This window comes from Lolium perenne, chromosome 4 (genome assembly GCF_019359855.2).
Source record: "Lolium perenne isolate Kyuss_39 chromosome 4, Kyuss_2.0, whole genome shotgun sequence".
NCBI classification, from domain to species: Eukaryota; Viridiplantae; Streptophyta; class Magnoliopsida; order Poales; family Poaceae; genus Lolium; species Lolium perenne.
This window is the reverse complement of record NC_067247.2, coordinates 272,145,047-272,159,976: the sequence shown is the minus strand read 5'-3', so window position 1 is coordinate 272,159,976 and position 14,930 is coordinate 272,145,047. Positions and strand designations below refer to the sequence as shown.

General features: G+C 41.7%; 2 protein-coding genes across 2 annotated transcripts; one reads left to right on the top strand and one right to left on the bottom strand.

Annotated features, from left to right (window-relative positions):
* Positions 1-4,710: 4,710 nt before the first annotated feature.
* Positions 4,711-5,859, top strand: LOC127348930 (transmembrane emp24 domain-containing protein p24delta3-like). The gene is made up of 2 exons (XM_051374784.2): positions 4,711-5,183; positions 5,773-5,859. Exons 1-2 carry the CDS (start codon positions 4,749-4,751, stop codon positions 5,857-5,859), a joined length of 522 nt encoding a protein of 173 aa, XP_051230744.1. The 5' UTR covers positions 4,711-4,748.
* A 1,765-nt stretch (positions 5,860-7,624) lies between these two features.
* LOC127295437 (probable apyrase 1) lies at positions 7,625-13,462 on the bottom strand. Its single transcript, XM_051325395.2, has 9 exons — positions 12,683-13,462; positions 11,310-11,438; positions 11,170-11,226; positions 10,930-11,022; positions 10,527-10,732; positions 9,713-9,807; positions 8,998-9,215; positions 8,143-8,332; positions 7,625-8,054 (listed from the first exon to the last, which is right to left on the bottom strand). The coding sequence occupies exons 1-9, from the start codon at positions 13,043-13,045 to the stop codon at positions 7,942-7,944; spliced, it is 1,464 nt and encodes a 487-aa protein (XP_051181355.1). The 5' UTR covers positions 13,046-13,462; the 3' UTR covers positions 7,625-7,941.
* Positions 13,463-14,930: the final 1,468 nt, after the last annotated feature.

Sequence of the window (14,930 nt, the reverse complement as noted above, 5' to 3'; positions counted from 1 at the left end):
TCGTTTGACTCAATATGGGTCGTAAAGTCGTAGAATCGCATATCAGAATCATGATTCTGACAACTATGCATACGTGCCAGCGGAAATCCATCCAAGATTGAGCTTCCACCCAAAACTTACGTGCATGCTCACACTTGATCTGTGCATCCATTAGGTCCTCATCCGACGCAAGAATCTTTTTGCATCTACCAATTGGAACAATGTGTCGATGCTTCAAAGTATACCTCGCAGTACCCTCCACCAAAAAACACGAATCTTGGGCATAAATTTCAACTTCCAAAGAGTGGTCCATAATTGTTTCTCTGGAACTGAGGATTCCGCCATCGCTCCTTCATATAGAGCAGCTTGCTCGTTGCGACTCATTAGAACACGATACGCTGATTTTACAGTATATACATCCATCTTCTCTAAAGGAATATTGAGAATCGCATCGGCCTTTGGAACGATGAAGTTTCTCCGGACTATATCAATCTTTCAAGATCCTATTTTGTGGTCAAATAGATCAGAAAACAAGATTTATAATCTCCCTCTCGTCCTCATTCCCAAGCTGTATCGACGATTTCATAGTCTGAATCCAGGGATCCAGCTATCATGCCAAACTGAAATAGAGCTACCGGCACCAATGCGCTTTATCAGCCCCTCCATATAGGAGAACATCTATTTGGGCTGTAGCATGCAGAAAATTCGAATTCGGAAAATATCCGCCTTTTAGAATCCGAGAACATAGGGAATTTGGATGAGTCATAAAACGCTAGCCATGTTTGCCTAACAAAGCCAGGTTAAACAACTCGAGTTCCCTAAACCCCATCCCTCCCTTTATCTTAGGCGCGGTGAGCAATTCAGTACCAACGAGAATATGGTATGATATCCTTCTTCCAATTTCCGAAAGAAGTCTTGTATCGATTGGACTACTTCTGGTCATGGTATTTTTGGCAAGGAGATAGCGAGAAGAGGAAGTATCGGCTTACCAAATGGAATATTGTCTGCCGGACAAATGATTATGGAGGGCTTGGTGTTCACGACCTAGAGGTTAAGAATATATCGTTGCATGGTAAATGGTTAGCTTAGTTGCTAACTGAAAATAGGGTTTGGCAGACTATACTCAGGAGGAAGTATGTAGGCTCAATGGAAATTTCCTAGGTTATTTGGAAACCTAAGGATTCACACTTCTAGGTTGGCATCATGGAAACTAAGAATCACTTCATCATATTTGGTTCTTTTCCTATCACTAGTAGGAAAGCAGTTATCGTCAATATAGCTAGTAGTGGCGCAAATTACTAGTGGTGCGCCACTGCTAGCCCACTACCAATGGCGTACTAGGTTAGAGTGAAGGGATTTGGTGCCTAAGAGGTAATAATAAAGGAATATGTATTGTCACCAATTCATGTTCATGATAATGTTTATATACCATGCTTATTGTATTATCCGGAAATATAATACATGTGTGGAATATGAACACAATGTGTCCCAGTATGCCTCTATACTAGTTCGTAAAATAAGTGTTGGTTATCTGTTTTCATAACCATGGACATAGTGTCACTTATTAGCGAGGTCATATTATTAGGAAGAATAATATGATGGACTTGAACTAATCAAAACATATCAACTCATATCGTTACATAGTTCATGAGATTATACAACTCCTGGGTATTGGAAGAATGCATAGCTTGTTGCAAACGTCACTACGTTATTAGGTGATCATAAAGCTATCTCTTATGTATTCTATAAGATACTTGTTGGGTTGTATGTTATCGAGAGTGGGATTTATCCATCCAAGTAATGTAAAGATAAATTCTCTGAGCCCTCTCGGTAATACACACTCAGTCGCTTGCAAGCCCGTGACTAGGTCGCATGAGGGTACACTATTACGACGAGAAATGAGTACTTACCGGTAACTGAGATAAGAACAAGGTATGAAGGTACCAACAATTAAATCTCGGGTAACTAAGATATCGTAGGACATGGGAATTATATATCGCTTGGCATTTAGGTAGGTGTCGTCCTAGACGTCGCCAAAGCAGAACAATTCATTCTTATGGAAGTTAATTTTCAACCCCAATAATTGCTCAAATGTTGGCAAGACTAATTTTAGATTTCTTGCTTTCTTCATTTCATGTTTCACAAAAAGAATTGTATCATCGGCATACTGTAGAATAGATAGTCCACCATCAACCAGATGGAGGGACCACCCCTTTAATTGGGCGGCCCTAGCTGGCGCTCGATCGTCAGGTTAAAGAAGAGCAATCGGTTTCCGACAGTCCAATTAGGGAAAGCCGTGTTAGCAACTCTAAATCCGTATTTGAAAATTCAAAATGTTTTATCTCACAAACGACAACTCCGATTTAAGATCTGTTTTCGCCAATAAATCCGTCTCGACGAGATCTTTAAAACTAGCACCCATGTTGATATGTTTCGAGAAACTTTTTTTCGGGCTAAAAGTTATCAACCCTCTCTATCTGAATAGTCAACCCCTCCGTACTTGAGTGATCAACAATAAATGTATAAAATTATCAACCGGGTGCAGGCTATTGAGGGAAAGTTCTGCATGCATGCACAAATAGACGAATCTGCTGATGTCAGCGGAATCTTTTCCAAATTTGTAAATTCAAAACGTTTTAACTTTCAAACGATAACTCCAAATTAAGATTCGCTTTCACCAATAAATCCGTCTCGACGAGATCTTCAAAACTAGCACCCATGTTGATATGTTTCGAGAAACTTTTTTTCGGGCTAAAAAGTTATCAACCCTCTCTATCTGAATAATCAATCCCTCCGTACTTGAGTGATCAACGGTGAATGTATAAAATTATCAACCTGGTGAAGGCTATTGAGAAAAAGTTCTGCATGCATGCACAAATAGACGAATTTGTTGATGTCAGCGGAATCTTTTCCAAATTTGAAAATTCAAGACGTTTTAACTTTCAAACGACAACTCAAAATTAAGATTCGCTTTCACCAATAAATCCGTCTCAACGAGATCTTCAAAACTAGCACCCATGTTGATATGTTTCGAGAAACTTTTTTTCCGGCTAAAAGTTATCAACCCTGTTTGTTTGAATAATCAACCCTCCGTACTTGAGTGATCAACGGTAAATGTATAAAATTATCAACCTCAAAGTTATTTTTATTTGAAACATTTTAGCGAAACTTTTTTAGTTTAGAAGCTATCAACCCGGTGTCCTGTTATTTATCAACAGTAAATATAAATAACTACCAACCCTAAAAATCTAATTTTATTTCGAATATTTGGCGACTCTTTTTAGTTTACAAGTTATCAACCCGGTGCCCCGTTATTTATCAATGGTAATTATAAATAACTACCAACCATAAAAAAAATTTCATTTAGAATATTTTAGCGAACATTTTTTATTTTACAAGCTATCAACCTGGTGCCTCGTTATTTATCAATGGTAAATATAAATAAATAATAACTCTAAAAAATATTTCATTTAGAACATTTTAGCGAGTCTCTTTTAATTTACAAGCTATCAACCCAGTGACCCGCTATTTATCAATGATAAATATAAATAAATATCAACCCTAAAATTTTAATTTAATTTAAAATATGTAGGGACTCTTTTTTTGTTTACAAGTTATCAACCCGGTGCCCCGTTATTTATCAACGGTAAAATTTAATTTAGAATATTTTAGCAACTTTTGTTAGCTTACAACTTAAAAAATAGTACTTAATTTGAGTAGCAAGTGGTGGTTCATTTGAGTTGCAAGTGGATCTTCCCACCCGTTATTTCCCCCCTTAAAAACCACTAGCCCGAAAAAGAGAATTATAAAAATTAATCGAAAAACATGAATTACCGTACAAAATAACAACATAAAGGGAATTGCAAAAAAAGAGAATTGTCAAAAGGGAATTGCAAATAAAGAGAATTGAGAATCTGCCTCGTGCTGAAAAAAAGAACGTGCATGCATGCAGAAACTTGTGAGAGCTAGCCTCGTGCTGAAAAGTTGGCTCATTAAATGCAAACCCATGAGATAGTTTATACATGCATGCAGTGTGAACGCTCTTGGTCGTATGCAACATGCAAGTGGGAACATAAGCGGTGTGAACACACATCTGCATGTGAACGTAATTAAACACTACGAGACAAAAAAAAGGAATTGACTCGCGCTTCCGCGCGAGCGCTCCGCGCCGACCAAGACTGATCGCTTGAGCAATCGATTGCCAAGGAGGGGATTCGTCTTTAATTTTCTCATCAGCCTTTACACGCTTAATAACGATAGTTACTATATGCACAATGTTAAATAACATTGGTGATAATGGGTCTCCTTAATTTAAACCTTTTTTTCATCTAGAAGTATTTTAAAATTGGAAGATTTCACTTCCCAAGCCCTGCATCAACTAGAGATGCACACAACTATTAAACATAATTCTTAATCTTAACTAAAATTAAAACATAATTCTCACAATAAATTTAAATTGGATGAGTACAGGGTTCAACCTAAACCTCAAGTATAAGTAGGAATCTAAATTTATGTCCGTGGAGATTTGAACTCATATGCTGGGTATGTGGATCCACAACCACTTTGCCCACCCAATCTCGCCACCGATGACAAGCAAGCAAGCATGCTGCGCATATTTGTAAAATAATCAACCGCCGGCGATTACTGTCTCGCCGCCGATGCCAAGCATATGCAGCGCAACTCATACCCTTATCACCCGCATTCCGGCAACGGCGCACCAACCTAGCTCCCTCCCACGCGCAGCAGCCAGGTCTCGCCTCGCACGCCAAATGACCACTTTGACGCGGCTCCTCGCCGTCATCGTCTTTCTCCTCTCCGCCGCCGCAGCGGCCGTCGACGCGCTCGTCTTCGACATGCCTTCAGGTACTTCAAAGTGCTTTGCCGAGCTGCTACACGACGGCGCGGACATCCACGTGTCGTATCGCGTGGCGAAGTCCACCTCGGCGGCCGCCTCCACGGTCTCGGTCCGCGTGATGGGGCCGGAGGGCGAGGAGCTGCACCTGATGGAGGGCGTCAAGAGAGGACGGTTTGTGTTCCAGGCGGCGGGGTACGGGCAATACATGGCGTGTTTCTGGACACCTCACTACGAGCGCGGCGCCATGATCTCAGTCGACCTGCAGTGGGCCATCGGCAATATTGCCCACGCCGAGGGACCCCTTGCCACCGTCGCCACTGGCAAATATGGAAGCATTGAGATGATTGATGTATGCTTCTCGCACTTTGAGCTCTTATTTTCCCTGAATAATCCGATGTTGCATCTGCTTGGTCCATATGATGACTTCGTTCCTAAATTATCTCTTCTGAAGTCCATAAGTTGATCAACGTAGATGCTGAAACCAGTGTGCATTTTGTTGCTGCATTCTGGTGGCCACCATTACACGAATATTTGCGGGGGAAATGCAATCCATCCAGATGCCTATGATTAAAACTTTAAAAGCTATTATTTTCTGCTTAAAATTTTGCAATCGTTTCTTGATTTGATCGAGTCAACTGTTCAAAGTTTAGCGTCATGGGCCTTCGCCCTTCTGACGATCACTGTGCTCTGTGCGAGCACTTCGCTCCCCACTTCTTCTTCTTTTTCTTGCTTGCTTAGTTCTGTGGAGTGGTGTTTGCCAAATGCTAGGCTGCCGATAGAATCCTCCGGGGCTTCTCTAACGGAACGCGTATTATGTTCGGATTTATTTTGCTGTCCAATGCTGGGCACTTTGGACTATTACAAAAAAGCTTATCAACGCAGATAAATTTCCACGTCAATAGTCTGACTAAGTGTTCAAAACTATCTTATTTCTTCAGCAGTGGTGGCCAATCACTAAAGCGAAGGATAACTCAGTCCTGGAGATGATCCTAACCATGCTTAGGAAGCTGTTCGTCGACTCCTAATCCCCTGCATCTTCGGTCCAGCAGGCCACTGCTCAGATTTAGTTCCTCCTTCATTTTCTATGTTGCTTGCTGTAATCCCTAACTTGGTTTTGTTCCATTTTCTTGTACCTAACTTAAGCTGATATCCTCGGCACAACTCTGTATGTGGTGTCTCTTCTGGGTTTTATTAATGTTATTACAAGTGGCCGGGCTTTGAAACCCTTCGTCTCAAAAACTGTTCAAAGTTTCACCTACTAATTTGTTCAAAGTCTCATACTACATTAACTTCAATATGTAAGCCAAAAAGACATATTCACACAAAAAAGGTTTTAATTTGTTTAATTTATATTATTAAAGGAAAGGATACACAATTTTTTCCGGCAAAGAGTATATATTAATATCGCGGAGATACCAATTACACCCAGCCTCTGCAACAACGCATTGCCCTAGCGGCATTATGGATGCACAATTTAGAGCAGAATGTGTAGAAGATGTGCTTAACTTTCATTAGTCCTGACCAAAACATGGAAATACCCAATTTACCAGTAGCTTGAGATAATATTTCTTTTTGGAGATATTTTTTCTTCAAAATGTGTTGCCAAGGACCATCTTCATTCTCCAACTTCCATAACCATTTTACACAAGAGGGTAATGTTCACAATATCAAGGTTAATAACCCCAACCGACCCAAATCCTTTGGGGAACAAACAATTTCTCAGTTCATCAGGTGATATTTCCTAATCCACTCGTACTCTTGCCAAAGCAAAAAAAAATCCTTTTCCTCACACCCACAAGCTCTCTGCAAAAGGATAACATGAAGAGAACAGTAGTGAATAAACATGAATTCAGCAGAATGGTTCTTGCTCCAATGCCCATCCACTTTCCCTGATAACAAACAAGTCTTTTTGTCATTTTATCTTCAGCTGGTCTCCAGTGTTTATTGAGAAGTTTACTTAAGAGCTAACTTTAGTGAGTGGAAACACAGCTTTGTGCTGAACGCAAGGATTTTTTGTGTGCAAACTGTAAGGAAAAAAAGTTCTTATTTCCTTAGTATTTCATCGAGTTAGTTAAGTCTTACTTGCAGTTATAAGACTCAATATTGTCTTGCCTAGTCAATGGCTGGAGAATTGAAGAACCTGGATGATTCTGCTCGATTCATACATGAGGAGATGATATATTTCAGTGGAAGGTAACACAATCGACTTCTGCTCAAAGTTTTTTTTTTCTCTCTTCCAGCCTGAGCTCTTCTCATTGAATTTGTGTCGCTTATCGATCCTAATAAACTGCGTTGGTCACCACAAATGCCAGGGAGGGTGAGATGCAGAGGCTCAACGAAGCTTCAGAGATTTTTTTTTTTGTTTTGTATTATGCCTCCAAATCTCCAAATTGATGTAACTGTCATTTGTTGTTTGCATGTGTTCAATATTCTTTCTGATGTAATTTGATCAGTTAATTAATAAATTCAGATCGTTTAATGAAAAAGAAAATATTGCTAATTTCTGTGTTTCTTCACTTAAGTGTGCTATATGCTTTTCGGCAGTGACAAGGAAACCCCGAACTGATTCCAGGCAGTCCTTTGTCTGCAATATGGCCGTAAGTTCTGTACGATCTCAACCCAATATGGTTTAGGACTACACCTAGACCTAGTAACCATTATTGAAATATGTTTTTTAAACTAACAGGGTTTTTATGTTCAAAAAAGACTAATTACAAAAAATAGTAATTTAACCAAGTTGAAAGGAAGGAGTAAAAGATAACATGAAAGTATGAAACTAATGGAGTCACAAAACAGAATTACACAATATAGATTTATGCATCTGCATCGAATTCCAAAAGGATTACAAAGTATCTGATCTGGCTCTCTTTAGTACAAAAAAATAGACCTTCAAATGGCCCCACGGGTCAACTCCAAGCTATATTCCTCTTGTATAAGTTAATGTATTTAAAGACTAAATAAATAAAATGGAAGATGGAGAACAAATGTTGAATCAAGGAAAAATCCTAACATCAAACTTTAGGATCTAAACTCACTATTCCAGAATGGTAAGCTAAGCCAAAACTATATGCTGGGGGGTCTTAAGTTACTGCCAAAGCTGTTTCTGCCTATGATAAAGATGCAACCTCAATGGCGCTACCAAGTGGCCATGCTGCTTCCACAAATGAATTGCCATAAGGCACCTTCTTTACTAACGTAATATCTTGATAGGGGTCCACACCTGAAATAATGCAGGCAAAATAAATCAAGAAATATGTCGAAAGCTTCTAACGCTATTGCATTGTTTGTACTTTTCCATCGAGCCATACCGAATCCATCCACAAGTAATGTATGCTGGTAGACAAGATCCATGCAAAGATATGGAATGTTTTTCTCTTGAACATCAGGATAGGTGGCTTGTGCCTCCTTCACATTCAATTTACAAACACGTCTTGCAGCTTCTTCAAAGTCTGACGGTTTAACCTTAGCAACTGCTGCCTTCGGGTTTACAAAACCAGCCTGAGTAGACAATGAGAGACAATTAAATGTGTGTTGTGACAGGGGTAAGCAAGTCAATAACGACCAGCCTAAGAACAATAAGAAAGCTTAGCCATCAATTTATGCCAGAGGAAAACTATGGTGGTTTAGGGATTCCTAACATACACGATTTTGAATATGTCTAGGTGGTAGTCAAGTGATAACAATCGCAGTGCGCTAAATACTATTTGTGTCGCAGCATGATGTGTGTCTGGAAACTAAGGGGCGCAGTTCTTTTTCAGAGGAAAACTTTGGTTAGACTAGACTGAAGGGGATGTTATGGGCCCAGAATAGTCAGGCTCCTGTTACAGCGTTGGTGCATTTGTTATGACCCGTTGTGGCTACAGATCAATCAATTTACAAGGCTGGAGAGTGGGAACTACTGAGGATAGCCTTGAGGTGAACTGGAACATGAAGGCTCTGGTAGGTGTTGTGCTGAAACACATTTATCCAAGATGAAAAACATTTGCTGGGTCTGTGTTGTATGTTACTTTGATCAGTATGTATTATCTGTTTGCTTCGCTATTTTTTGCTTTGAAGGTATTCAACTATTGTTAACTGCTTGGTTTAACAATGCAGTGGCGGCATGACAAATGCTCTTCTGATTGAGAAAAAAGTCTTCTCTGTCAAAACTCAAAAGGACTTACCTCAGCCGCCCTATCAAAGAAAAATGATGCTACAAACAGATTCTTTTGTCCATCTCCCCCACCACCATTCCATACACCACCAAATGTGCATTTCATGTGAGTGCATGCCGGTTCATCAACTTTAAGAGCTCTCACTGCAACAGCCCTGCACTTGGAAAAACTAGCACCAGACGGCGAACCTGATGCCTCAAATGTATCATCACCGTATTGGTATTTCCCTATAATACAATGCAAACGGAAATTAAATTCCAACATTGTCATACACGATCAGAAGAAAGAAACAATTGACACAGTGAATTCAAAGGAATTTTTTATCTACGGGAACACCGGAAGATGCATATACACATAAAAGACTATTACTGAGCATAACTGACAGTAGAGAACTTTGAGTTTATCAATGCCTCTATTATACACAACACTGTAATATTCTATTAGTACTTGAAGGCATGCAAAATTCTACAGGATGACACCAGATGTTGCTTATTTTGGCACAGGGTACAAATCCCTGCATAAGATAGAACAATATTGAATGTTCATGAAAAATAGGAACGTTTTAGTTTTAAAATGAGCGTCTGTCATTATGATGCTGACATAATTTCAGTAAATTCACATGAAGTTTATTTAAAATTCTAGAAAGGTAACAACGAAATGATGTATCAGTTCTAAACGTCAGGGTATGGGCTTGGAAGATTAAAGCAAAAGAAAGCAGCCATACCATGATATCCGTCCAACATACAGTTGCTGTAATCATTGCTTTCACCAGCTTTTAAGATCTCTGCTCTAGCCGCCAGCAAACCATAATGCAAATAACTGAGAAAAACAATGCTTGCAGTTATGAGAATGGTCTTTACCTATCTTATTTAGACGAAATAAATATTGTGATGTCAGTTTGTAGTAGTAGTAACAATATTGTTCTATATCAGAGAGGTGTGAGACAAACTGGGTTGGAGGACATATGTAGTGACCTCCATGGCACATCAGTTAAAACATAGCAGGATGATAAATTTGATTATTCTGTTATAAAAAAACAATTTAAAGTAACATTACAAGTCCTAATTTTTTTGGAGGGGGTGGGGTTGGTGGCAGGGTGGACGGCAGCTGCGCAAGATTGTCTAGGAGATGCAAATGGGACAACCCAGAACTCATTGGGTAGTTTACTTCCACTCGATTCCTTCTGCTAATGCAAGTCATGAAGCCAGACAACTAGATGGGCCATTGGGCAGCTCAAACTTGCACCTTACAATGGGCAGTGGTCACTGTCTGGTACCAACTTCCAAAATGATGGCTGCCTTCCTTACAGTTCTTATGACCTAGGAGTCTAAACTCCAAATCCAAGATATTTGTAGGTCATTGCTACTCGAGGCACCATAACTAGATAGCCAAAAGACTGATTTGGCAAAATTTGCCCCTTTAATAAACGGTTCTACAGATAATTGGTGTAGTATCTTGGCAGAAAAATAATAGGACATAAAGTTCAACAATCTTTGGACATTTGAAGTTAGGACTGCAATAACTTATTTGATGCATACCTGTGAACATAAAGATAATATGTTGTTCCTTTAAGCAGCAGCTTCTTCACATATAAATCTTCGCCATCTGGAACTAGAGGAGCCTTTGCTGCGTCCTTTTCTGAGATAGCATAAGCCATTTGGACAGAACCACCACCTAGATCAACCACTCCAACAGTATGTGAGTAAGGCTTTCCCAATTTCTCCAACAGATAGTTGATGGTAACCTATAAGAACAATAAAGTATTCATGTTGATGTAAAAGAAGAATTCATGTTGCTTCTGAATGGTGAAGGTGACAATAGAGCAGCCCTTGGAAAGTTTTTTTTTTACTTCCATCAAGACCAAAAACTCTCTATGGATTAAACGTATATACACAATCTTTGGAGGAAATGTATATACAATTGGGACTGCATTGATCTTACCCACTGGAATGCACCTTCCTGAGATCCATCGAGAACAGTGACCCAATCTGGTTGGGATTTGAACGAACTCTTGTCACGCAGAAGATCCCTAACCTGCAGAATTGGTAATTAATAATAACCAAAAGAACGACATATCAGCTAAAAATAAAACGATACTATATGAAAATGGCATGATCCAATCTTGACAGATGACATGAATAAGACATGTTATTGATGGATTATCAGAAGGAGAACATTTACCGCTTGCAAAATTTCTTCCGATCTTTCAGCTCCTAATGCTCTGAGACCTGCAGTGGCCTGCATAAGGGTTCAACAATAAAAAAAAAATCACCAGAAAATCCTATTGCGAAATTCTGTAGACACGGTAAATGATTACTCACCCCAACCCTGACAGGTGTTTGGTCACGCAATTCTACGGGAACTACTTTTTCAGCTTCCTCAAGAAGAGAAACAAGTGACTCAGCAGCCTCCTGTGGATCCTTGGCATAAGCACTCAAGCCTGGTGTTTTCTGAAAGGAAAAAGATATGGAAAATCAGATAATTTTAGTTCCCCAACTCTTTTCTCCACAGAAAATTGTCTTTTCTATTCAAATATATTACAGGGTGAAAGGAGTAATACTCAGATCATTTTGTGTCTAGGAAGAAACAAACATATTTCTCTGCAAGGTCCATGAAACTTCTAAAGATCATGCATAAATCCTTTCCAGAAGTGAGGACAAGCCTTACGATAATAAATTGGTGCTTCCTACTTTTCTGGCCAAGAACAGGAGGTAGCTTTGACAATGATAAGCAATTGCTGATGTTTTATGTTTGATAAAGATCACCTTACACTAATTGACAAACGAGCTGGGTTCTCTAATTTCCAGCGGTCCATAGCAGTACTTGCAATATGATGTGGTTTGGCACTGAATAGTTCTAAAATTCAACAAATTTCCCAATATTTCTTCTAGAACATCATTCAGGTAAAGCAGGTAGAACATTCAATTTTTCTTGATATTTCAGAAAATACTAGCTAATTCTGCTTGACATACATCATTCCATAGTTCAGCTGACTGTAGACGAGTAATGAACTCAGCCTAGTTACCTAGATAGACATGATCATCCATAAGGTTCACTTAACTAGGTAACAGTTGATTGCGTTAGATAGACTGCCCAGACAAGGTTCTTGAGTTCATTGGGTAGATATGAACAACAAAGACAGCCATGCTCCCAACAAACTAGAGCCTATGATAAGCCAAAGGGCTAAGTTTCATTTATAATCAAAACACAGGAAATGGATTTGTTGTAAGCTTCTCATGAATTGATTTGCGTGCTACTCTAGCATTGCAAAGCCAAATGCATTCACACAAATAGCACCATTGGTGTTATTTTTTCTAAAAGTCTTTAACAATCAACCAATGTACATATCAATAGTTTTCTAATTGTGATTGTGAGGGTACTAGATAGTAATTAGTAGGTTCAATGATCTAGCCGTGCTACCGTATAACAATATATCCTCATGAAGTGTGGCAATCTATATTATGCACTAGTTATTCATCTAAAGTAAGTTATTTTGTCTATTCACACAGTACATGTTTTGCAGGAATGAAACTATGTCGTTTCAAATATAAACCTAGGAACGACGATCTCAACTAAAGCTGTCGCATAATAATAAGATCATAATAATACCAAAACCAGATCCAACTGACAAGGCCAAGCACATTTTGTTATTAAAAAATATATAAGTAAACCGGAAAGGTCCCAACCAAGTCACCTGCTTGAATAGCTCGATCTCATTGCCTATCGGAACGAGATCCAGGCTCCCGTCGAAGCGGTAGACGTGGACGCGGCTCCCGGAGCTCCCGGCGTCAAATATGACGGCGTACCTGTTGGATCCGTCGCCAGCCCCGCCGACGGCCTGGGGCCCCCACCTCCTGCCTCCGGCGGCGACGAGCGCGCCGGAGGCCCCGCGGGCGGTGGCGTAGGCCGGGGAGCGCGGCATCATGAGGAGCACGAAGGAGACGAGGAGCAGCGGCGAGAGCAGCACCATGAGCACCCCGCGGTAGCGGTGCACGCGGTCGGCCACGGCCTCCCCCTGCTGCTGCTGGCGCGCGCCGGCGGCCGAGAAGCGGCGCATCCTGGCGGCGGCATCGGCGGCGGACGGGCCGACCGTGAGGTCGTCGACCGGGAGCAGATCGGCCGCCGAGGGCGAGCGGTAGCGGATGCGGCCGTTGGTCGGGGAGGGCTTCACCGCCTCCTGCTGCGACGGCTCCAGGGCGGCGGTCGGGGCGGCCGCGCGCGGCCTCGCACGGCGTCGAGGTGGGGGTTGGCGCGCGGGATCTCTCCCCCGCCGCGGCTCACAGCGACCGTCCCCGGGGCGGCATTGCGATCGGAGCGGCGAAGTGGTGAATTGGGTTGGGTGATGATGAATTTGCTTGGTTGGATTCGAGGAAGGACAGGATCGGGAAAGGGGGAGAGGGCAGGCAGGCAGGCAGACGAGGATTGTGGTTAGTTTGTGTTTCTGGTGACGTGAAAGGCGCGTGGAGCACTGTCGCTGCTCCCTGGGCCAGCTTCCTGCTGCAGACGCCAATTGGCTATACTGTCAGCACACCTCGAACTACGGTGTCCGATCCAGTTGTTTTCCACAAAGCTCCAACTCCAGTTTCATATCCTATGTTTCGTAATGTAAGAGCATCTCCAGTCGCGTCCCCCAAACCGTCCCCCAAACCGCGCCGGATCGAGCGTTTGGGGGACATGTTTTGTTCGTGCCGCGTTTGGGGGACGTCGCTCCCCAGCCGCGTCCCCCAAACGCCGCCCCCAAATGAATATTTGTGCACGAAAATAAAGGTTTTCATTCAATTTTGATTATATATTACAAAGTTTGAATGCAAACGGCTAGATTTCATCTAAACCTAGACTACTGACCGCCCGGCGGCGCGTTCGACGGCCCCGCCCCGTCGTCGCCTGACATAGGCATCCCAAATGGGCTTGCCGAAGATAGTACCCGGTGTTTACTGAAGGCCCACTACCCGAAGAATAAGAGGATTCGAGAGCCCAAGATGTATTTAAGGAAAGATAGAGTTGTAATAGGAAGTGTTATTTTGTAATCTGGCGGGATGAGTTAGAAACCGTCCTGGACTCTGTAATTTGTACTACACGAATCCCTCGGCTCCACCTCCTATATAAAGGGGGAGTCGAGGGACGAGGAGATCATCAAATCATTATCTGCAAACCCTAATTTTCATAATCGTCGAGTACTTTTCGGCTGAAACCTTCGAGATCTACTTGCCCTCTACTTCTAACTAAACCCTAGCCTACAATCCATAGGCATTGACAAGTTGATACCTTGTCAATTGGCGCCGTCTGTGGGAATTAGAGGCGTAAGGATCTGATCTCGATGGCACGTTCAAGATCTTCGACATCATCAACTGCAAGCAACACAATGGATCGAGGTAAACGGATCGTTCGGTCTTGTCGATTTTGTTCCTCACCCACCCTCCCGTTTGGATGCATATGCGTATCTGGCGGAGCCCATGGAGATGACGTTCGGAAGGTTTCACTTTCGCGTCGAGAAGGAAGGATCGTATCGTGTCGAAGTTCCGATTTCGTCGGGATCGTCGAAGGTCGATTCCGATTTTTCAAGCTATGCGTCGTCAACCGAGTCAGGAGAAGAAGAAACTTCGGCGACACGCTACGTCAGCACCAGAGCAAGAGAGAAACTCGCCAAGATCTTCAACGACATGTCGTTTGAGTCATCTGCGGACTCATATATAAGCGATGGCTCAAGTGATGTCGACAGCTATGACTTCATCGACAAATCTATCACAGTGGGCAAGGTCTTCATCAATCTAAACGATGATACCACCAAACCCAACATAGATCTGAGTACAAAGTATCATCAGATTTATGCCATTGAAGATCAAGAGGAAACATCTGAGGCTTTCGACGATCTGGGAAATCCATACGTCGATCCCTCCAATCTGCGACAAGGCACGGGCAATAAATACGTCGGGCCGAGCCGC